Source organism: Ornithodoros turicata, chromosome 3, assembly GCF_037126465.1.
Source record: "Ornithodoros turicata isolate Travis chromosome 3, ASM3712646v1, whole genome shotgun sequence".
NCBI classification, from domain to species: Eukaryota; Metazoa; Arthropoda; class Arachnida; order Ixodida; family Argasidae; genus Ornithodoros; species Ornithodoros turicata.
In genome coordinates, this window is record NC_088203.1 from 19,203,445 (window position 1) to 19,225,816 (window position 22,372).

The 22,372-nt window shown below is 46.7% G+C and overlaps 2 protein-coding genes and 1 long non-coding RNA gene across 5 annotated transcripts in view; all 3 read right to left on the minus strand.

Annotated features, from left to right (window-relative positions):
- LOC135388258 (uncharacterized) overlaps positions 1 to 10,438 on the minus strand; it is a 52,912-nt gene extending 42,474 nt beyond the window's left edge. Inside the window, exons 1-3 of the mRNA XM_064617685.1 lie at positions 10,352 to 10,438; positions 6,149 to 6,238; positions 3,822 to 4,098 (exon numbers count right to left, since the gene is read on the minus strand). Of these exons, the coding sequence (XP_064473755.1) occupies positions 3,822 to 4,098; positions 6,149 to 6,238; positions 10,352 to 10,412 (428 nt within the window). The 5' untranslated portion in view covers positions 10,413 to 10,438. The remainder of the gene's footprint in view (positions 1 to 3,821; positions 4,099 to 6,148; positions 6,239 to 10,351) is intronic.
- A 671-nt stretch (positions 10,439 to 11,109) lies between these two features.
- LOC135389996 (uncharacterized) lies at positions 11,110 to 11,882 on the minus strand. The gene is made up of 3 exons (XR_010421651.1): positions 11,725 to 11,882; positions 11,217 to 11,267; positions 11,110 to 11,156 (listed from the first exon to the last, which is right to left on the minus strand). It is a non-coding gene; the product is annotated as an uncharacterized LOC135389996 (long non-coding RNA).
- Positions 11,883 to 14,364: 2,482 nt separating this feature from the next.
- Positions 14,365 to 22,372, minus strand: part of LOC135389997 (uncharacterized) — a 96,179-nt gene continuing 88,171 nt past the window's right edge. For all 3 annotated transcript variants that reach the window (XM_064620025.1, XM_064620024.1, XM_064620026.1), the window contains 4 exons: positions 22,167 to 22,293; positions 21,275 to 21,430; positions 16,511 to 16,645; positions 14,365 to 14,611 (listed from right to left, as the gene is read on the minus strand). In XM_064620025.1, coding sequence (XP_064476095.1) covers positions 14,441 to 14,611; positions 16,511 to 16,645; positions 21,275 to 21,430; positions 22,167 to 22,293 — 589 coding nt within the window. In that variant the 3' untranslated portion in view covers positions 14,365 to 14,440. The remainder of the gene's footprint in view (positions 14,612 to 16,510; positions 16,646 to 21,274; positions 21,431 to 22,166; positions 22,294 to 22,372) is intronic.

Genomic DNA, 22,372 nt, shown 5'->3' on the forward strand with positions numbered 1-22,372 from the left:
TTTCGAAAAATCGTACAACCGCGTAGTGTTCATTGCTGGGGAAAAAAAATTAGCGAACGGATTTATAATAGAAAAGTCAATAATCATTATCATCACTATCATGATAATAGGCCGTAACAGGGTTGCAAGGTCGAAGTTCTGAAAAGTCGTCAACACGTCATGAAAAGGTAGCCATAGCCGAGTGAGGGAGGGTCGAGAGGAGCAGCCGTCCCGGGCGCCTTCCCAAAGGGGGCGTCGGACGGGTAGTCCGGATAGCACGGTGATCATTAAAGCGACATCCAGCATAATCGCCACTCGTGCCCAAAATGTTCGGTTCAGTGCTGCTCCTATATACTACTGAAAAAAGAAAAGGAGGAAAGGACGGTGTTATAAAAAAACGCACATGGTATTCTAGTCGTAGTTGAAATAAACGAATGCGGTTGACCACGAAAAATAAAGGTATTCAATAAAGATCAGAAGTGGAGACGGTGCTTCTACAGGACAAGGAATAAAAGGGGCTTTTCGGCTTAATGGTCTATTTAACTGTAACTCTTCTAACGTCCTTTATCTCCTTCAATGTAATGAGTGCAAGGCCCAATATATCGGTCAAACAGCTACATCCTTCAGAATCCGATTCAACAACCACAGGTCCGACGTATCAAAGAAACCTAATCTGCCAGTGTCTCGACATTTTAGTAAACCCGGCCACTCAATTAACGACATAGCCATTTTCGTTCTCCAATCGGGTTTTCCATCCTAATGCCTTAGAGAACAAAGAGAATCGTTCCTAATCTACAAATTTAAAACCCAGATTAACGAGGACCCCGGCGTCCTCTCAACAGTTCGCAACCTAAATTCCTAATTCTCTCAGAATACACACATACTTTTGTATCTCTTTCAGACTCGCCGGTTGGTCACCTCAGGAAATCATTGCCCTCCGGCGAAGAACATGACTGCCTGTGATTCATTGTACCCTCTTACCTTTGTTTGACAAAGCACTTGTGCTGCCCTCTCCCATTTTACATATTCCCCTCTCATTCTTTGGAAATGTCTTGCGTCACCATAATATCCCATTCCTGTTGAAGACAGCGCTGCTGTCGAACTGTCGAATACCCCCTCTTAGTATTTAATAAAGTTCCCCTGTAGAAGCACTGCCTCCACTTCTGATCCTTATTGAATATCTATCTATCTATATATTTTTTTCTTTCGAAGTTCGTTGCTACTGCAGTTGCTACGAGGGGAGAGGGGCGCTTCAGGTTTATTTTGTCTAAAGTCACTGGATTGGGGCCATGGTAGCGCCATGCTTTCCAGTTCCCGCCTCGACCTTGGACCAATACTATCGGCCGCTGTATGTGTTGGTATCACAGCGATGACACAAACCCGCCATTGTTGAACTACCCTCAAGTGGGTACCTTTGGCAAAACTGCCATCTTGTCCTGGTCGCACGTCATAGAAAACGTCATTTTGAGGTCATGTGACTTTGTTTACGTGTCGTTTTGCCGCTTACCGACATACATGTATTTCCGTCGTCATAACGCCAAGAGATGAACATATTTTGCCAGCGTGGACTATGCGGTGCTTTTTCCCCCGACATGGTGGCCCATTTCTCCTTAGTAATCGCATCGGCTCAGTGAGTCTTAACGCGCGGTCGTCATCACATATTTGGAAGTCGTCAACAGCACGAGGCCTTATGTGGAAAACTGCGCATTTTACTTCGAGATTATCGAATAACGACAACCGCATTGTTTACAAACGGTTTGGCCGCCGATCACGGGCGCCGCCATCTTTAAGGTCACGTGCGCATTGACGTTTGCTGTGACCTGCGACCAGGACCTGTCCAGGATGCATTGCGTTTGCCCAGCACGCTTTTGTCTACGGAGCAGAACATTGAGTGCCACCCCTGTGGTTGGTATGCTACGGCCGCCATTGTTGTTCCAAGGTCGCGGCGGCGAACATCACAGGATGGCGGTACTTTCCCAATCCTGTGACTTTGCGCCAATTTTGCGCCAGTCACAAGTATCCAATTTTCCTGGTATCGACAAAATGGAGGGGGCGCAGACTAACTGGTGCATGATGATTGAAAGAACGAAAACACCGAGAAACACCTGTCTCTCGGTTTGTCATTCTTTCCTGGTATGTAGCCAATTCTCTAGTCAGTGGAGTGAAGAAACCATATTGAATGAAGGGCTGCTTAACGTGTGCCAATAAACACAGTTCGTAGGACATCGTACGGACCGAGAACGGGCTGACAGCCAGGTAAACAGGAGTGAACGCACTTCGGCAATATCTATTAGGCGATAAAATCTACTCCGATGTATAGGTGCTCAGGAGAAAATAGCCAATTCGCCATTGCCCAAATTTCGGCTCCACAGCCAATTTTGGCGCAAAGTAGGCATCTGGCAATACATGGCTTGCCCGTAACTGCGCGTCGGTCAACGCAATGTGTCCGTAGTAAGTCGACGGCATGCGAATTTCGATTGTATGATTCAACTCAATTTGCACTGCAAGATATCCGTTGTCCCAGAGCTCCGCGTGTGTTACAGGTTTTCCAGAATGTCCCCTATATAATGTTTTCGGGAAACTTCACATGTCCGGGTCACGTGGCGTTGTGCCACCTCATCTCTACTCTTACTGTTTGGCAAGCCTCATCCCAATCCTCATACTCAGCTCATCCAACCAAGGTACGCGGCCAGTTTTCACTCCCCGTTTCGGCATGATCCACCGAAGCGTTGTGTCAGGAAAGGTTAGTCAATACTTCGATTATTTCATCGCGTAACATGAAAGAGTCAGTGAGATATGCTTTTAATGGCGCAAGTGTTTTAGACATAAGACACAAATACGTTTGCTTACTTCATCTTTTGCCTATCTGCCTTCCGTTTATCCTAGTTGGCTCGACGTCTGCTCTTCGTGATTCGAAATGTAGGATTATTATTTTTTTTATGACAAGGTCACAAATGGAGCACAATCACACACACTGTCTCTGAACGGTCTCGGTAGCTGAACGGTACTTTTAAGAACCAGAATGCAGCCGAATGAATATATCACTTTTTTTGGCGGAACTGAAGTGGGACTGAGCACAATGCACTGTTTGACTTTTTGATGTTGATTCACTTTATTGTGTATCATAGTGCCACCAAGTGAAGTTTTTTTTAAAGGATTAGTTAAAGCGCCACTACGGACTAAATCTCGTGTCTTCAGAATCCCACCAAAGTTATGTTAGTGAAATTTTCTTGTCTCACTTTGCATTCCTGAAAAATATTTTGGCTCTACGTGACGCGAAAGTAAATTAATAATAAAGTAAAAAATTAATTTTAATTCTTGAGAGCTGTGACGTCATGTTAGGCTCCGACGGAGCGCCCGGCTCTCATCTGGCAACGTTGTTGCCCTTCGCGTCTTCGGTGTGCTCACTTTTTTTGCACTCCGTTTGCGGAGGCCCACGTGACATCCTCAGACTACTCCGACGTCCGAGAAAACACGAAAAGCGAGAACACATGTGTCCCATTTTGCCCTCTTTCGACCAGCGTCACGTGACCTCTCCACCAAGTGGCCCACCTGGACGTCGGTGTCGTTGCTAGGAGACGAGTGGCCCCTCCAGAACATGACGTCATTGCAATTTGTGGGCTCATGTGGGCGCATCGAAACATGCCGAGGCTCAGCAGATATTCAAAAATTGACAGAAATGGGCAACGTTCGTAAAGAGAATTGAAATTTCGCGTATAGAATCCTTCAGGCACCTTCTTTTCCTGGACTAAATAAAATAAACGCTGTTTTCTTAGTCCGGAGTGGCACTTAAGGCACTTTGCAAACTTTCAAATCATGTCACCAAGGAAGCCACAGCTTACCTCTTATAGAAATCAAGTCCGAACCGGGTTCTGCTGTAGGAACCACTCTCTGTCAAATTCATCAGCCAGTCGTACGGGCGGACCACCGCGTTTGAGCAGAACTTTTTTCCGCAAGCTGATGTGTCCAGATATCCCCTTAACACGACTATGCTGCAGAGACCATCAGGTAACTGGAAAAACGAACCCGATAACTGATAACGACCAAGGGTGCACATGAGAAAGTTGGGCTCAGGCGTGGGCGGTGTAGGTGCTTCCGTCGTCGTATCGCTGGACGACCCTGCAAAAATAAGATTGAAAACAATAAGAAACTGAACTTTCAATCAGTAAAGTGCTCTTTTTTTGGTTGCAGTACTTTGCACAACAACACTTTATTTTGGGGGTTACGAACAAGAGCAATTTTCTTTTTTCTTTTTTGGTGGGGGGTCCACATGTTCTTACACCACCATCACTTCCTGTAAAACTGCTTCAATAGACCGTTCAGAAAAGTCTACCTCTCTGGAGCACAGAAGACGAAGACAAAAGGTTCGAACAGCAGAAGCAGGACAGAACGCCTGCTCTCTTCGGATCCTCGTCTCCTGTATACTGCAGAAATGTTGATATGAATGCGTACCAAATCTCCTGCGACATCTGTCTACTTCAGAGAAATGCTGGATCAGTCCGTGGTTATGAATGTGTCGCTTCATAGTCAAAGGCGATAAGTTAACCCTCGCTACACGTAGGTTGGTGAGACTATATATGATGGCGTATGTCGTGTTTCCGTTCAGCATACGCACCAACTAGGACGAGACCAATGCAGACTAACTGTTTATTTACAAGCAGCTTTCTGGGAAAAAACTGCAATATAGCATCGATGTTGCAGCCGCGCTGCGGAATACACGACTGCGTATATGGTCGCTACACAGGCCGGGCTTTTTATACCTTACCAGGAAACAAAGGGCGGAGGGCGTTTCCTTTTGGTAACAGTCAGACGCACGGTATCTATCAGCGCACTGATCGTCCAGCAATGCAAGCAGGGCTTCGATAGCAGTGTTCAAACTAAGATGCAAAATAAATCTAGTCCGTCAACTGCGTACGTCGATGGACATAAGCAGGCGCGATAGCGCACAGGGAGAAATACTACAGCGCAGCACAGTGTCATGCATGGGCTAAAAACACCCTTTCTGGAAGGTGTATTTTTTTCTTGTGGGTGTTCATTTACACCCTAAAAGGTGTTAGTTATGGTACCGCGTGATTACACCCTAAAGGGTGCTTTGAATTTAAAAGTCTTAACAGCCGACATGGGAGCAGAGTGAGTGTGATGGGTTACATTATGTCGCGGAGGAGTGAGCATGAACACTGTGTCCCGCCATCCTGTCTGCGGCGCAGTAATATTATGAGTCGTGACGGCCTAAATTTCCTTTGGTTCGAATAACAGCCGTTTTTCTGTTGGAAATGTCCGTGAGGTTTCGGTCGTATAATAAACCAAACGACATTTCATAATATATGCATAAAGATTACACAAACTATAGATAAAACAGCATAAACGCAAGCAGCTGAAGGAAGAGATCCATGAAGAATCATAAGCCAAAGCTTGAGAAACACTCTGAAGGAGGACGATACGTACTACACCTCAAACGTAGTGTCGTACAGCTCGCACCCTAGTGGTGCTTAGTAGCAATAACGTCGGAGGGTATTTTGCTCATCTATTTACAGTCAGAGGGGTGATCCTCTCCATGAAGGTGCTAGGCGCCGCCAGGGTGGTGCTCTTCCCGCTTCTCAGGCTGGAACGGTGCTCAGGTTAACATTGACGTGAGCGGTACGTGTCATCCTTCTTGTGTGTGTTGCCCAAGCTCAGGTTTACAATTTGCCATACATAAATTATGCTGATTTATTCAATCTTGCCCCGCACCAAATTATAACGCCAGAACGTTACATGAACTTTCTTCGGTGTCATCCGCCTGAACGAACCCAGTAAGCCGTACGAAGCCATAAAAAAGGGCTCAAGTTTTTAAGGGGTTAAGTCTTTTTCTTCCCAAAATGCAGGGTCGTGTCCGGTTGCACAAAACTCAACGCTCATTTATACTTCATTCCACGGTTCATACTTTGAGAATGCGTTGAGGCCATATGCAACCCTGCTGAAGTGCAGATTCTGCACGAAAGCTTGCCACTGGAACTTGGCACATCTGGTCGTTTGGTCTCTATTCTGACAACCTCGTTCCTCGACTTTGACCGCGTTCCAGTCTACTAATTAGTCTTCATGAAGTAGTTACGCTAGCAATGTACGGGCGCCGGTCCCATGGGGTATGGAAGAATCTACATGAATCTTATAAAACTTTCGTGTTCATTACCAGGTGCGGTTTTGCGCCCACCGTTGCTGGGCCCTTTCGTTCCTTTTGTTGTTTCCTCATCTTCATCCTTGTGTCGCCTCAGAACGCCACCTGTGGAATGGGAAGGAAAAGCAAAGTAGCATTGAAAGCTTGTGGACCCTATATGTGCTACTTGCTGATGGCATATCTATGACATATCGACACGTCTGACGTTCTACAGAAAACAAAGGGGAAACAAAAGCCCGCCTTTCCATTGGTCGAAAACGAGGAGGAAGCACAACGGTTCACAGGTTTCATGGTGTATACGCGCATAACGTTAGCGTTCGTATCAGTATACACAGAAAGCTTCAAGAGCGACAATGTACCTTAGTGACAAAATATTGGGACATATATACATGAGACATAAAAAGCTTCAAATTTCATGTTAGCAATTGATAGCACAGAGATAAACTCTTTGTGTGGGTCATATATGTGCCACTTCTTCGTTGTATCACAAATTGTCACAAAAATTAAATTTAGTGAAAACAAGGATGAAAACTGTGGCGCAAAAATTCAATTACGTGAAGCAATTAAGGATTAAAAATGACAGCATCGGCACTAAATTCTGCGTCACAAGGATTAAGAACTACGGCATTAGGATTAAATTTGGCAACGAAATGACTAAATGATACGACAAAATGATTAATTACGGCGGAAAAGCTGTAGTATGCTTGATTGCTACATTGATTGGGAATGACATTCGCATACTGCGCTGTGATTGATGTCGGTGTCCAAGTATTGCGACCGTTAGCGTGTATTCACACGAGCGCCTTTTCTGACTGAGCAGCGACTGAAGGAGGAGAAGGAGGTATCGGCGTAATCACCCAATCATCCAACCATTCGGTCGCGGGCGGGGCTTATCGTACAGCAGAATCTAGGAAGCGCGCACGTTCTTATCTTATTTTTGGCGAGATCTGAAAGAGCCTTGTGCAACATCACTGCCCTCGGCAGCTCCGTCCGTCAGAAAGAACCACGCGGACAGTTTGTTCGCGGGACACAGAATCTGACGACTGCAGGACGCGCAGAGCCTTCCGGGAGGACGAAAAAAAAAGCCACCTTCTGTTGCCAATGTGACACGCTCTTTTGTTTTTATCTAATACACCTGGTAGAGTAACACTCGATTTTGTGGAAACTTGCCGATAAGCAATACCGAAATCTACCATGGAAACATGCCATGTGAGAAGAGATCGTTTTTGAAATGAAAAAGGGGGGAGACACCTGGATGCCGAAGTAACGGTATGTATGTACACCAAAGCACGTTTTGGAACCCCATATTCACGGCGTAGTCGTTGTATCAGTTAAGAACGCGTTAATTATTAATAACGAGTTGGCTGCATGCTCGCATTTCAAACCAAAAGGTATCGGCTCAGGATGCTGGTAGTTTCGTTTAAAAACGAGAAAATATGTGAGCAGTATGTCGCACGCCAGGTAAGCCAAAGGGGCTCAAAATTTAATCCACGAGCCGGCCACTGCGGAGGTCGCGCATATTCATAGTTGTCTTGCATCATACATTAACCGTGTAATGCTATAATATCTTAGGGCTGTAATTACACAAGCTTACAGGTGTGTTCACCATCACGTCTTGCAGTGCGCTCGCGGGAGGCCACTGTGTGCATACATTGTGTCCTTACAAGCATCAACGGGGACGAACAGTTGTAATAAACGGCGCCAGTTTTCCTCGGTTTCAAAATTTTTGCTTCTTTGCCATCCATCGCGGCCACAAAGTTTGGGAACTGCCACACCGCTTCAAAGTAACGTGTTTTAAATCTGGATAAAGATAGTGCTAAAAATGCAACATATTGACGACCTTACGTTATAACATCTCGCTTTGCCATAGCATTATTTCGTAATTATTCACTGGGGGAGCTTCTTATACAACGCGATATGCAAAAAGTGCGAATTCGTAAATTTCGTTTTGTCCCATAATTTTATATGTATGGATGGGACGGTAACGTACCCCCCAACCCCCCCCCCCCCTTCAAAGAAAAAAAAGGGAAAGATCATAAGTGTTGTTTGAGTGGGAGAGGATCTTTTCCAAGAGAGGTTCTTCTCCCGTTCTAATTGCACTACCAACGGTGCGGGCTCATGGTGGTGAACTCTACCTCGCTATGCCACCGGTATATGCGATGAAAGTTTTACTGAGTAGTGTACAAAGGCAGTAGACACAAAAACATGGCCTGTCCAACGCCTAAAGCAATGGGGCCAATGAAACGCAGGAATTGGAAGCTCCCAGAGGAGGGGATCGTACTTGAACCATCCCATTTCTGCACTCTAAAAACTGAATTTAGGGCATAGCAGGCTATGCTCCAGCCATGGGCACGAGCGATAGGGTCATCGCTTCTGATTCGAAGAGAGAGGAGGGCGAACGGTTTTTTGTGTCACTTATCATATATCCGAAATGACACAAGGGAGGGGGTTATGGCAGGATCGGCTCGCCGTTGTTTTCCACACAGAAGTGGGCGTCGTCACGACTTTAGCAAAAAGAAGAAAAGAAGCAAGCCGGATGGAGGATAGAGGTGCGTAGAGGGTGCATGAGGTCGTCGGGGGGAGCAAACTGTTAGATGGGCCTTGGAGCAAGACCTGCCTTCTGCAGAAAGAGGACAAGGTTCCTTGCTTTAGCAGAACGTGCGGCAGAACTACCACCCACACACCCACCCACCCACCCACACACACACACACACACACACACCATTGAGACAAAAAGGTGTACGCTCCACTGTGTCTTCCAATCAGAAGTGAGCAAGGGCTATTATTCGCGGCAATGGTTGGCGCAGAGTGTGCTATGCAATGAAGCTGTTTTTACTGTGTTCTAAAGGTGCGACCTTTACGCCACAGCCGTCTCTGCTTTACACTCATCACCGTCACACTGCTGCGGCGTCACGGTAGAAAACGAAGACACACAGCCTTCATAGCACTCTCTCCTACACTAGTTCCCGCTCAGTCTTATTTACGAACGCTTTATGGATTTAAGGCCAGTTCCCACATACAGCGCTTCGCTATATAGCGCTCAAAATCTGGCGCTGTTTTTCCGGTTGCCGTTCTCACACACTATACCGAGCACAGAGCGCTATTCTGCTGCAGTCACGGGATATCTCGTTGCGACGTGATGCACCGGTACCACCGTGATCGTTTACTGTCCTCGCCGGATATCCGTAGCATGAACGCGGATGACACTTTCGATGCTGTGATCGCGATACCGAACGATAGTAACCAAACAGCCATGCAGATGCACGGGTATAGCACAGGCAGGTGAAGCTCGTGGCCATTTTCACGTCGTCGTTTCGTCGTCGTCGCCTTCCCGCCTTGCTACTTCGAGTGATCGGAAGCAAAACAAACCCCAGCTTCCGCGACGTCACGGCTGAAAGACGCTCACGATTGGTTAACGCAGACTCACCGCTCAATATAGCGCTAGAAAAGTTGACCGGGGCTCTACTTCGACAAGAGTGGTTTTATAGCGGTTCGCAGCAATGCGAGGAGGAAAATATAGCGAAATTTTCTAGCGCTATGTAGGAAAGCGCTATATGTGGGAACTGGCCTAGGCATGTTTAAGCGCACATAATTCGAAGGAACCTGTTGCAGATGGGTTACAGAAAAACGACCATTGGCTAGTATAATGTCCCGCATATTCATCTCTATACTCTCCTTATGCGCTTCGCTATGCGGAGCAGAATGTATTCAAAAGCGGCCGCACATGGGTCCTCGTCTCGTAGCTCCCGTAGAAGGCTATTTTGCAGACCGTGCTCTTTCCTCAACACCCATTCTTTCGTCCATATCTTCCTTAACCACTTCTTTTCATGGCAGGATTCACTATCGCCAATGGGAACAGCAAAATCCACCAATTTTCGCTTTCTTTCGTCCATTGCGTACCAAGCGCCGTGCACATAAAATTAATGCTGCAACCTTCAACCGCAGCGCGAACGTTATCCCCGGCATCTGAGCTGACAGCACATTGGAACACTATCTGTGTAGGCATTCCAGAGGGGCGTAGCCTCAGCGCCTTATCATTTACCCTCTCGCTCCTTCAGTCGCTGCGCCGTCAGAAAACACGCTCGTGTGAATACACGGTTAGCGTCGTCCGCAGCTAGGGCTAGAGAATACGTTGCAACATAGCCCGCAAGAAACATCGCATATACAAAGGCACGTCATTGTTAGAGTAGGACAATGTCGAGAAACGTGTGTTCTTACTGAAGATAATTATAAGTATTATCCCAAAAGCAAAGACGAGAAGCATCAAGGCAATCTGCATCCGTGTAGTCAGCAAACTCGGTTTGGAAGCTCTAAGGGGAAGAAAATAAAGAATAATGAACTTGTCACCTTAGTCTAATTACTCTTCGCCTTACTGGAGGTTGGTTTGAAACCCACTAATGGTTTAGAAAAATAGAACATCACTACAGTTGGGAGATCTAGCGACCTCATGATCAGACCAGCATGCATGCAAGGAGATAAACTGAAGGTGATACGTGCAATGTGCTCATATCCGCCGCTATAAACTGGTCGTGTGGAAGTTACATGTGCAATGTGACAGCCCCAATGAATGTCACACGTAATATCACAATCAAATTAAATAAATAAATTAGGACTCATCGGACATCCCTGCTTGTCAACGCATATCGGCACATGGCAAGAGATGCTAGGCCATGTCTGTAGCCTTGATAATTTCATATAAAAAAATTAATTAGGGCAGTGCATCTCTGCATCCATAGATTTGTCGTAATGCTATACTCGCCTTGAAACTCAGGGATAGCTGGCATGCTAATTTTAACTGGCAAGAAAATCGCACTTTAATGGTTTATTCGAAAGTTTTTTATCCAAACCAAACTTGATCCGAATGCATAGGTACGATGTATACTTACGGTCCTTCTGGAATGTTAATGCAGCTTTAATCCAGAACGAAGTACACGCGGTGACACACAACCTTTTCGTGTGTTACATAAGGATGACTTACCTCCCTTCGCAGATACGTCGCTGCGTTGCGATATTTCGGTCGTGTCTAGATTAACAGCATTCAGATTAAGGCCCGAGCAGCCACCTACACATAAGATTCACTAACTTGGCGTTGGCGTTGACGGCGTTGGCGTTGACGGCGTGCTGGAACCACTTGCTGCAAAGTAATGTTAGTGTTACTGTGGCTCTGTGTATCGTACGTTAAGCGGCCACAGTGCTTTACGAACTTGCTACCACCATTTGACGAGGATGTTAGAACATGTAGCACAACATGCAGTGAGAGACATAATGATCGATTATATTCGAAACAGATATCCATCGCGCGATCGGTCGCTCTGGAAATAGCTTCATGTGGTCCAAGCGTTAAGTGCTCTCGTGTACCTCATTGCTCGTTGCAATGTTTTCACGACAAATACATGAACAAGAACCACAATTTCCGCTTTGGTACTTAAAAATGCATCAGTCACACAGCTGTTGTATGTCCTATGTTCGAATACTGTTCGAATACGATACTAGCAAATGTCAGTTGCAAAAAAAACAAAACGAAAAAACTAAGTACAATCGTGCGATGCTAGCACACAGTAAGAAGAAATTATTGATTAATGTTTACGTACCCATATTGGTGTGACAGCTTCCTACTTCGGTGGGCGTCGGTGGGGTGGGGTGTTTCTTCCGTAATTTGGTTGCCCGCTCCCTTTGCGTGGATCGAACGTCGCCGTCTTTCTCTTCGTTCGCGCGGCACTCCACTTAGCTCCTCCGTTGGTATTGAGCTTGGCCTGACTGTACGCTAAATGCTTGCGTCAGCTAAAAGGGGTGTGGGGGTTGCAAAAAAATTGGGGGTGCAGTTACATTGTGACAGTAGAACACAGGAAAAAGTTAGGGAGCGTTACGAAACATTTGGGGTCGTCGGGGGTGGTCTGAATAAACCACCGACTATAGCTCTCACGAGCAGACCTATGCCCAGTAAGCACTTGTTGACGGATGACGTGATGTCGCGGCGTGAATGGTGACATCGTTGGGGGGTACCCCGAACTGCCGCCGTTACGAATCCACCGTTTAAACTCCCATACGTTCAAAAGGCCACTACGGAGAGCTTGCCGCTATGTCTCCTACCTGACGGGACTCCTTCGGGATATTCACTCGGTCCGCGCTCTTGTTTGTGTGTTGTGTGGATCCTTCATGTAGTGAGCACGCATTTCTCCTCGTTTCGATGTTTCTGCAGCTCTTCGCGTTTAACTTTCTGTTAACATAATGGCACAAGCGTCAACGGCGGAAATGAGCAGACAAAAATAACGAGAAGGCGCTGTTTGGGCATATCACCTCCGTGGTCACCTCACTGGCCAAGAGAACATCGCGATCTCGCGAGATGTTTCGAACGTCGCAAGACGCCGTGGAGAATGTTCTGCATGTCGAGCTTTTCGGCTCGGTGTCTCTCCTTTTTAAGAACGCCGGGTATGCGCATCTACTTCCGCATCAAAGTGAAAAACCGGGCGTGCTGGCGTTGATCTTGCATGACGAACTAGCACCTGTCCTGTCGTCTCTTCTCTGTCCCGTTCCCAGTGATAGTTCGACATGCAAGATCTACTTCCGCAGCCTGCAGGCGACGTCGCGTCGAGCATCAACTGGGAACTTGCATTACGCTCAAGTTCAGTCATAGGGTGCCTATGCGACGCCACCTATAGTCCTGTTCAACTTAAGGAGGGAAAGACAGCCAGCTCTCAAAATATTACTGCGTTGCAGATAGGAAGGCCTAACGTTAGATAGATAGCTATAGCTCCGAGTGACAAAAAGCAGCAACAGGTGACACTACCGATTTCTGTAACTCAGCCCGCTAATTTCTTGCACGGACTTCATGGCCGCAGTGACAGTTAACACCGGCATTTAGAGCTCAGCTGCTGGTCGTCCTCAAGAAATGTCCGTCATGCCTTGCGACTACTATTACCTCTCGGTGTGCGAAAGCTGCACCAGGTGATGCTGCAACGATGATCAGGTCTGTATTCTCAGTTGGTCTGTAGGTCTCCTGGGTCCAAATCGCTTACCGGCGTCCAAGTACTTTATCACTGCGCTAGGCCTAACTTTTTATACCATGTATAGAAAAATTTCCCTGCAATGAAATGTTCGGACTTCTTTCTTGTGCCTGCCCAGATTGCTTCTAATTGTATGTATTGTAAGCAGAAGCATGTGTCGTCTGTGTAACAATAAACATCTACCTGCAGGTAAGTCTCACATGCAATCAATGCAGTATTAACCGTGTTCCTAAGATATGAAAGGGTGAAGGCGCTAAAAAAGGGCGCGCACACACAAAGCCGCAATATCACAACATCGCATGATCAGAGACTCCCAAATCATCCTCACAAAATAAAGTTGTTGGCCACATAACCAGCGCGGTGCCATGCAATGGCGCCTGCAAGTTTACTCCGTATATGGTCCTCTTGATATGTTCTGACTCCGGCGACAATCACGGAGATATCAAAATGAAACACAAGGAAACGCCCTAACACGTCTGCTTATAATGCTCAGAGTCACCACACAAATTATTTCAACTAGCTTCGCAACCATTAATTTATTAATCGGTAAACTTTATTGAAGTTTACAGTGCGCTATCCAGTCCTGGAAAATTACATCAGCATAGAGAGAAATTCTGGTAAATTCTGGTACGTTACTTGTCGTAGTCGCGGTGTGTCGTACATGCCGTTGAAGACTTGCAAGACTTCATTACCGCGGTGTCAACCTCAAGAAATCCGCAGTGATAAAAATAACCCTCGATAAAAGCATCTTTCTCTAGAAAATGGTTAAAAATTGGGCTGTTCGGTGTAGCATAATTTAAAAGCGATAAAACCCCCGTGCCGGGGAACAAATCAAAAGAGGACACAACATAAGAGTAATAAGGGCGGTGCTTTATTATATCGTGAAGCTTTAAACATTGCGGGGTCCAAGTGCGTGAGTGTGCCTTCAGTGCTGATAACTGCTCCAGTCGAGAAGTCTTTGCAAGATTCAAACAGGAGGGACGCAAGATAAGTCTTGTGCTTTTGATAAAGATAAAGCCACTAGGCATGCTGAGGGTGTGATGGGGAACCTTGCGGAAGAGGGCGTTGTTGGTTCAGGATATATAGCAGGTTTGACAATAATAAATCCTTGTTCGTCAGTCTGTGCCTGTGTGTTGTGTCGTCTTTTGACTTGTTCCCCGGCACGGGGGTTTTATCGATTTTAAAGTTTCTCTAGAAACACTTTATTCAAAAGACACGACGCATTGGGCGAGTACATATAATATATTGTTGAAATCGTCGATTACTAATATAGGAAAAATGCATATGAGGTTCAGAAAAACTTTTATCCCGTTGGACATGATTCAAATTCCTTGCGCATATTGGCCTCCACTGCGTGAACGAGCGCGAAGCCATCGCTCTTTTCCACTCCTGTGCAGCTCATAACGCCGCCATAGTCCAAGTCAAAGAGAACCCATCCTCCACGGAATCCATGATTCGCTGTGGCCTTGCACATCTGTAGTGGTTGTAATACCAATACATATTAAGGGTCCCTGCATTAGTGACAGCTGTCAACAGAAGCCGGATAATACAAGAAAATATCTTTGAAGTAACGCCAGCCAATATGGGTAGGGTCAGGACTCTTGTGGCTGTGTGGCTGTCACACATTCGTTGGTGAAAATACCATGTAACCGTATGCATTGTATTTCCAGTCGCTCATGTATGACAGCTGCATTGGAGCGAAGATGGATGCAGCGTCGTCTGGTATCGCGTCTTGCGTATGGGACCTAGCAGAATCGCTTTTAAAAAAGTATCTGAGTTATAGTTAAAGCTGGTATTGCTCAGAGTAGTTAAAGGGGTTGCGACAGGTCATCCCAGGTTATCCCAGATAAACGTAAAAGACGGCTCCTTGTACCGATCTGGATCTGCGTTGAAAGTTTCACACCGAAGAGGGTAATAGAAGAAGAAAAAATGGACACCGCGAATACCAAAACTCATGAGGCTCTGACATCACAGCCTTCGCCGCCGCCAATGAGGAAGCGCAGGAGGAGTCACGGCTGCCAATGACAACTCTGAGGTATCTGACGTTTGCGCTTGCTCGGGCGTGTGTTCGAGGGCTTGTATCTCGCTAAGTACGGCAGGTATAGGAATATTTCTTTTTTCCTCAGTATTCTGGCATGCAATACGATGCGTCCATGATGTAATGAATCACATGTATGAAAGTGTCGCAACCCTTTTAAGCTGCAATTCCAGATAGCCCTTTGAAAAAAGTCGCACTACTCTTTGGCGCATTGCCAAACCCGTGGGAAATTCGATAGCATTGCAGCAGACGAAGGACGCCAACTCCACTTCCGATGGGAAAGAAGTACACATTTATCACTACGGCCATCAGCATCAACTATGAATCCTGAAGTACTGCTTTGTCTCGCTATACTATACGGTACGTATGACACTGAACACCAGCTCCCGACGCAATAGTTCTTCTCAGCTGTGGCTGTGCGAGAGCGGGAGGAGAGCGCGCGTCGCGACACCCACTCCGCCTCATGCTACAACCATACGGCGCAACGCGGCTCCAACTGACGCTTCTAAAGTAAGCTAATGAGGTGCTATCGCGTTTCAAATGCACCGATAAAGCTTCAGGTACACTTATTTTCCTCCATCTTCTCCAGATCATGGCTAAATCATAAAACACATCGTATCAGTTCACCTGGCGTATTGAATAATGAGTTGGTTTCGACAAATTCCACTGGTTGATCTGGAGCGAGCAATTTATTCACGTAAGTCGTGAGAATCACAACAAGAACGCCATTCACTGAAACGTGGCAGATGATTGCTTTTGTGCCTATGCATCTTGGACGTCTTTCTGATATGCACCGGAAAATATAGCGTACGTGTGAGTGTGCGTCCCAAAGAGCTAGTGCTACCTATGGATGCGAGCTGAAAAATCGAACGGGATGTGGTTTGTGTTTATGGCACCCATATGTTTGTCAAGTTTGTATTCAACGCTATACTGAGTACAAGGCGAAGTGACACAGATAGCATGAAAACTATGTCACTGTTTTCTTGCATTCTAGATTGATGTGTTGACTCATGAAACGGACGACGTAGCGGCACGCCAGTGCGCCGGTCTCCCTCATCCATGTGTATAGGTTCATCGAAACTCAAAACGCTGTCGATCAACACGGCGAACGAGATGTCCTCTGCCGTGACCCCACCCAGACTGGACTTGAGAAGTCCTCGATGTAGCACAGACGCAACCTAACCTCGAGACTATCGAGAAAAAATCGGTTGAGCTATTCCACTCCATGTCTGCTTCGAGTCAAGATCGATTTACGAAGCTCAAAGAACAGGCCTCGTGGAGCAGCTCGAACCGACGATGGTTTATGAATTCTGATGTTAGTATATGTCAATTTACCTTTTGCATTGTGGTATCAGCGGTGTCGTAATACAGAACTTTCGATCCGTCTTTTCGTCTCTGATATGCCACCGATCGTTCTTTGTCCACTTCTTCGGGTTCCACCTCTCCAAGAAGGTAGCTGCCATTGCATAACTGCAAGTAGCGAGAACATGCATACACGGATGATAAGTCGCTATTTTTGTAAGACGACGACTGTACTTTGTGAAGATACGACACAGAAGAACGTGTCGTGAGTAATTTTCAAAAAATGAAAAAAGAAAGAGAAGAAAACGTGAGATGTAGGTGACATGTTCGGTGCAGGATTTGCTTCATGATATGGATGTCGACCGGACATGGAATATGGACATGTTGAAATGATACCATGACTCAAAAAGAATTCACTTAATCCTTAATCTCATGAACCATTTGCCTTTATCGGCAATTTTGGTACCGAAGAAAACGCAAGTACACAAAGTGCATATTAGTGCATACGTCATGCTAGTACAGCTTGGGACAAAAGTTTACGGAAAACGGCACTGGTATTTTTTTTTTATTGGAACAGCCTCCTGCTAGCTATAAGGATAGAATAAGAAACGGGTGACTGGCTATTCTGTCAATCTCTCAGTATGTGTGCCTGCTCCTGCTTGCTGCCAGGGTGTGGCCGCAGTGAAGAAATGCGACACCCAGGTGTTCCGTAAACCTACTTTTGTCCAAAGCCGTACATGAGTGCATTGTTCGATGCTAAGTACACAAGGCCGTAACATTGTAAGGACACTATATCTTATGCCCCTGTTGCACGGGCAGACTGCAGTGACCATTAAGACCAATGGCCGTCCAACATACACGTTGCCCCACGCCACCAAGTGCGTGTCAACCTAGGAGGTAACATTGCATCCAATCCTCTCTGACAAGCTGACGAGCTGTACGCTTGGTGACACTAGGCGCTCATTCAATACAGAGGTGTGTATTAAAAGATAGTCTGGCCACTGGGAGGAGCCAACGAAGAGAGGCACAAACTGTCAATCACAGTTGCGCGCCTATCATTGGTTTGCTTCTTACCACGGAGACCACGCCAATGTTGCTGCAATATTCTATTCACGTGGGCTGCCATGATTACCAATTTTGGTCCAACATGGGACCAATATGGGGAGTGCAACCAGGCTCCACAGTGGACCAATATGGGCTGCCTATATTTGCAAGCCCATTTTACCAATATTGCACCAATATTTTAATATTGTAATAAAGCATTATCCGGTATATCTACCACTGATGTTACTTCTCTTCATTTTCTTTTTTTATTTCTGTCGGTTGTGAATGATTCGGTCACACTGAACGCTCAGTCGCGTGAACTGAATGAACGCATTCACAAACGACCAAAAGATTCGTTCACCAGTTCAGTTCGGTGACGCCCTTCGTCTATTTCTTGCAATCCGCAATCTGCAATCCACCGTCCCGGTGCTCACGACGGCGTTTCCATCTATGTTGTCCGCTGCGAACTGTAGCTGTAGCAGCAGAGTGTGGATCGCCCAGAGCGCATGCGCGGGAATGCCAGCCGTGTAGAGAAGCGAGGAGGAGAACGAAGTGTATGGAATGACCGACTGAATGACCTCACTGCGACATCGCTGGCTTGGTTAGTGAATGTGATGCTCCAAACGATTCGCTCTGAACGGATCGCCTGCTTCGAATGATTCTCTCTCGTAGAGCAGTTTTGAATGAATGACAGCGTCGGCTCCTCCGCCACCGAAAGGGCTGTGGGCGCCGGAGTGCGGATCGCCCTGAGAGCATGCGCGGGAGTGCAAGACTTCCTGAAAAGAAGCGAGGAGGAGAACGAAGTGAATGGAACGGCTGACTGAATGACTTGCTTGCGACATCGTTCAATCAGTCAGTGAATGAGACGCTCTAAACCATTCGCTCTGAACGGATCGCTTGCTTCGAATGGTTCTCTCTCTCTCTCTCGTAGAGCAGTTCTGAATGATTGACAGCGTCGGCTCCGCCAACGAAAGGGCCGTGGGCGCTGGAGTGTGAATCGCCCTGAGCACATGCGCGGGAGTGCCAGACTTGCCGAGGAGAAGCGAGGAGGAAAACGAAGTGAATGGACCGACGGACTGAATGACCGACCTGCTTGCGACATCGTTCGCTCGGTCAGTGAATGAGATGTTCAAAACCATTCGCACTGAACGGATCGCTCGGTTCGAATGATTCTCTCTCTCCCTCGTAGAGCAGTTCTGAATGATAGCGTCAGCTCCGCCAAGGAAAGGGCTGTGGGCGCCGTTGTCCCCGTGCTGCCTAATCGCTTTTGTGTGAGGTTGAGGAGGAGAACGAACTGAATGGAATGACCGACTGAATGACCTGTTTCTGCTAGATCGTTCATGAACAAGATGCTCCAAAGCGTTCGCTCTGAGCGGTGTACGCCTATGTCATTCATTCATTCATGGACGAGATGCTTCAAACCACTGGCTCGGAATGGTTAGTCCGCCTCAAATGACCACCTCGCGGAGCAGTACTGAATGGAGCGTCGGCTCCGCCTGTTCAGTGTAGGATTCGCTCACCTCGAACGAGTCTCTTTGAGCAGTCATGGGGGAACGCGACGACTCCGTCTCGACTTTCTGGTAGCACCTTATCTCTGGGTTTAGAGGCGTTTGGTGAGTACATGGACTTCGCATTTTCATTGTTCTGCCGTTTTATTTGTCGCAGCACAGGGTCATGCTGGCAATGGTTTAATGACAGAACGGATATGACGCGCGTGATACGCGCCCACCGTTTTTCTCGTGGTGGCATTCTGCTTCTCAGTTCTGCATTCTGATTCGCAGTTAGGTTGTTGGCGTTCTGTTCGGCACATTTATTTCACTTTTCTCTGGAAATGGCACGTTGATGTACGCTGTGTGTTGTCGCCAACGTTCTTGAATAAACACAGAGGAATGCATTCTTGTGCGTGCCGCTTGCGTTTGTGTTCAATCTTACCTCGTGACGTGAAGGATTTCGACTTATTCTGACCCGTGTAGTTGATCTCGAATTCCTTAGCGTATCTGTTGCCCTTATTAATGAGTTTAAATTTGCGGTATCAGCTTCAGCTTTCTTTTTGTTTATTAATAGCGCACCGTGTTGTGCGGCCACAGAAACTGACTTGTTACATCCTTCTTGCTTATAACAAACAAAAGTAGCACCCACTCAATTCAAGTTTTGTCCGCATTTATTTTCCTCTCACCGCACAGATATCACGTGACTTTCGCGGCTCAGCTGAAACCAGCCCCACACACACGTGTATGAGTCACGTGGTGGTATGACGTCACGAAGAGGGGAATGAATGGACAGGTTTTTGGACTTTTTTTTGACAGTTCACTGAATTGAACTGAACTCAATGGACGAGTTCATCAAATTGAAATGTTTTTGCTCCTCATTACTGCTTATCTTCTCACTCATCCACAATCGCATTACAAAAACAACACTGCAACGCTCTAAAAACGAAGAACAGATACTGTGACCCAGAAGGACCCAGGCAGTCGTATTGCCAACTGTAGGATGGGACAAGCGGAAGCTTGCCTACATCACATTTCAAAAATAGTACTGCCCTTACCATAAAAACAGGTAAGAGCTGGATAAGCTAGTGCTAGGCAAAGGGGCATAGCCCTACGCACGGCGACACCATATCATCCGGAAGGAAATGGCATGGCTGAACGAGCGATACCAGGCATTAAGTTCTACATGACCGTCTACCCTTGTCACTGAGGAGGTTGGAAGTGTGCCTTGGAAGCAGCCGTGCACCACCATAACAGGTCACACACCGCAGCATTAGGTTCTAGTCCCCACTACGCGGTCCATCGAACTGTGCCGACGCTCCAGGCCGACCAGGAGTTGGGAATTGCGGACAAGATTCTACTGGGAGAACGTCCACTGACAACTGAAAAGAGGACAGAATACGGGCGACGCATTCCTCAGAAGCCTTCATTGGGATCGCAATAGTGTATGGACCAAAAATTTCCAAACCGTTCGTAGAGTACAAAGGGGCGAAACACTTTCGAGACGGTTATGGACATGCGCCTCAGCAACTCACGCTGCCTGCAATAACTTGAAAGCACCTAGCATTACAGAACAGACATCCCTTCCTATCAACCCTATCATCCCTTCCTGCTTGACCTGCCGCAATTCCGTTGTCATTAGAGAAACCAGCAACATTTTAGCGCGAATGACGTCCGATCCGAGTGTCGCGCATGCGCATTACTTGTAGGACGCGTGATTTCGCTCAAACGACCAAGTTGCCAGTCGGTTCGACCGACTGGCATCGCGTTTCAAGATGGCGGCTGTTTGCTGCAAGCGACAAGGCAAGCAAGGCTCTGCCGGCAGTGGAACAACGACGGATAGCAGGCGACATCTCCCGGCGTCCCTTGCATCGTCCTGGTGGCGGTCATCGAACTGGCACAAGAATACACTAGGTTTACAGATTGGAAAAAGCATCAATTTATTTCGATTTTATCCAATCCACCTGCTACACAAAATCACGCCGCCCAATGGCGGGGACAGAGAGTAACGCTGAGAGTAACGATGTTCGATAGCGCCCCGTATTTCAAGACGTCATTGACTTCACTCAAGACGTCAACAGGACCCCTAAAAGTGAGCGGAGCTGCCGGTATAGGCATGACCCATTGATGACCCATTGATGGCCAAACTCTCTTAACAAAGGTTCTGATTCAGTGGACATTGAAGACTGTCCATGTTACAGTGGTACCACTACGGACTAAAATTATTTATTTTTATCCCCGCGCACTTACCATTTCGCAGACTTACAATTTCGTAAGGCGGTATATCATATGCGCTGACGCAACCGGAGCCAATGTCGCTTGTGTCGCTTCCGGAGTTCAGTCGTTTGCTGAGGGAGAATGAAAGCATGCGTTTCGTGGTCCTTGGAAGAGACACCATACTTTGGAACCTTAAAGAGTCCACCTGAAAAATTCACGCAAAACAGCTGCAGGCCTATTAAGAGGCGTACACATCGACATAAAGTACGTAGTTTATGTAATGGACACGCGTTCCTTTCGGCTAGTGGAGGTGCGAACACATCCAGCAGAACATAAGGTCCAGCGCTGCATGGCATGGTTCCTTGAACCTCCTTCGAGGTACTTGGTAAGTGTAGTTTGCAAGATGATTGTAGTTCCATGAACATTCTAATAAGCTATTCACAAGAGTTTGACGTTTCTTTTTGATTCAGAAGGGAGTCTTAACAACCCGACATATCTGTCTGTCATTGAAATTGATGTCACAAAACGGGAAATAAATCTTTGCGAACCATAATAAAGGATAACATTCGTCAGATAACCCGGTCGCACTCACAGCTCTGACTACTTCCCAGATTAGTACCGTTACATTTCGCAAACATGAGTTTTACATTCACATAAAGCGTGTCTCGAAGCGACGGTCGTACCACACGCTCACCCTCTCTGTGCACTCTTGCTTTCGCATCATACGCACACATTCTAGGCAGGTGGCGTTATGTGGCGTTATGTGGTGGGGTTATAATCGTAGATAACGCACGTAGCGAAAAGAAAGATAAAATGACAATAATAGAGAGATTATGTGTTTCCCCAACTTCCCGCCATATCCAAAAGATGTACGGGTATACCGTTTTTCTTTGCATGCACTGGTAGTCAAACGGTTTACTAGATATCAGGAGGTGTCTTACGAAAGTGGGTTGAGTGGACAACGGAGCTTTATCCCAGAGAGAGGGTGCTGTCACCTTGCAGTCGTTCAGCTGGAAACGGTCGTAATAAGCCGTTGTCCTGAACAGCACTATGTCTGGAGTGACTTTTCTGCAATGAGAGATGGCCGTTTATGTGCATTCGTGGGCGGTGCGACGCGTCGCAGCGCAAAGCATCCTTGGATGGATTC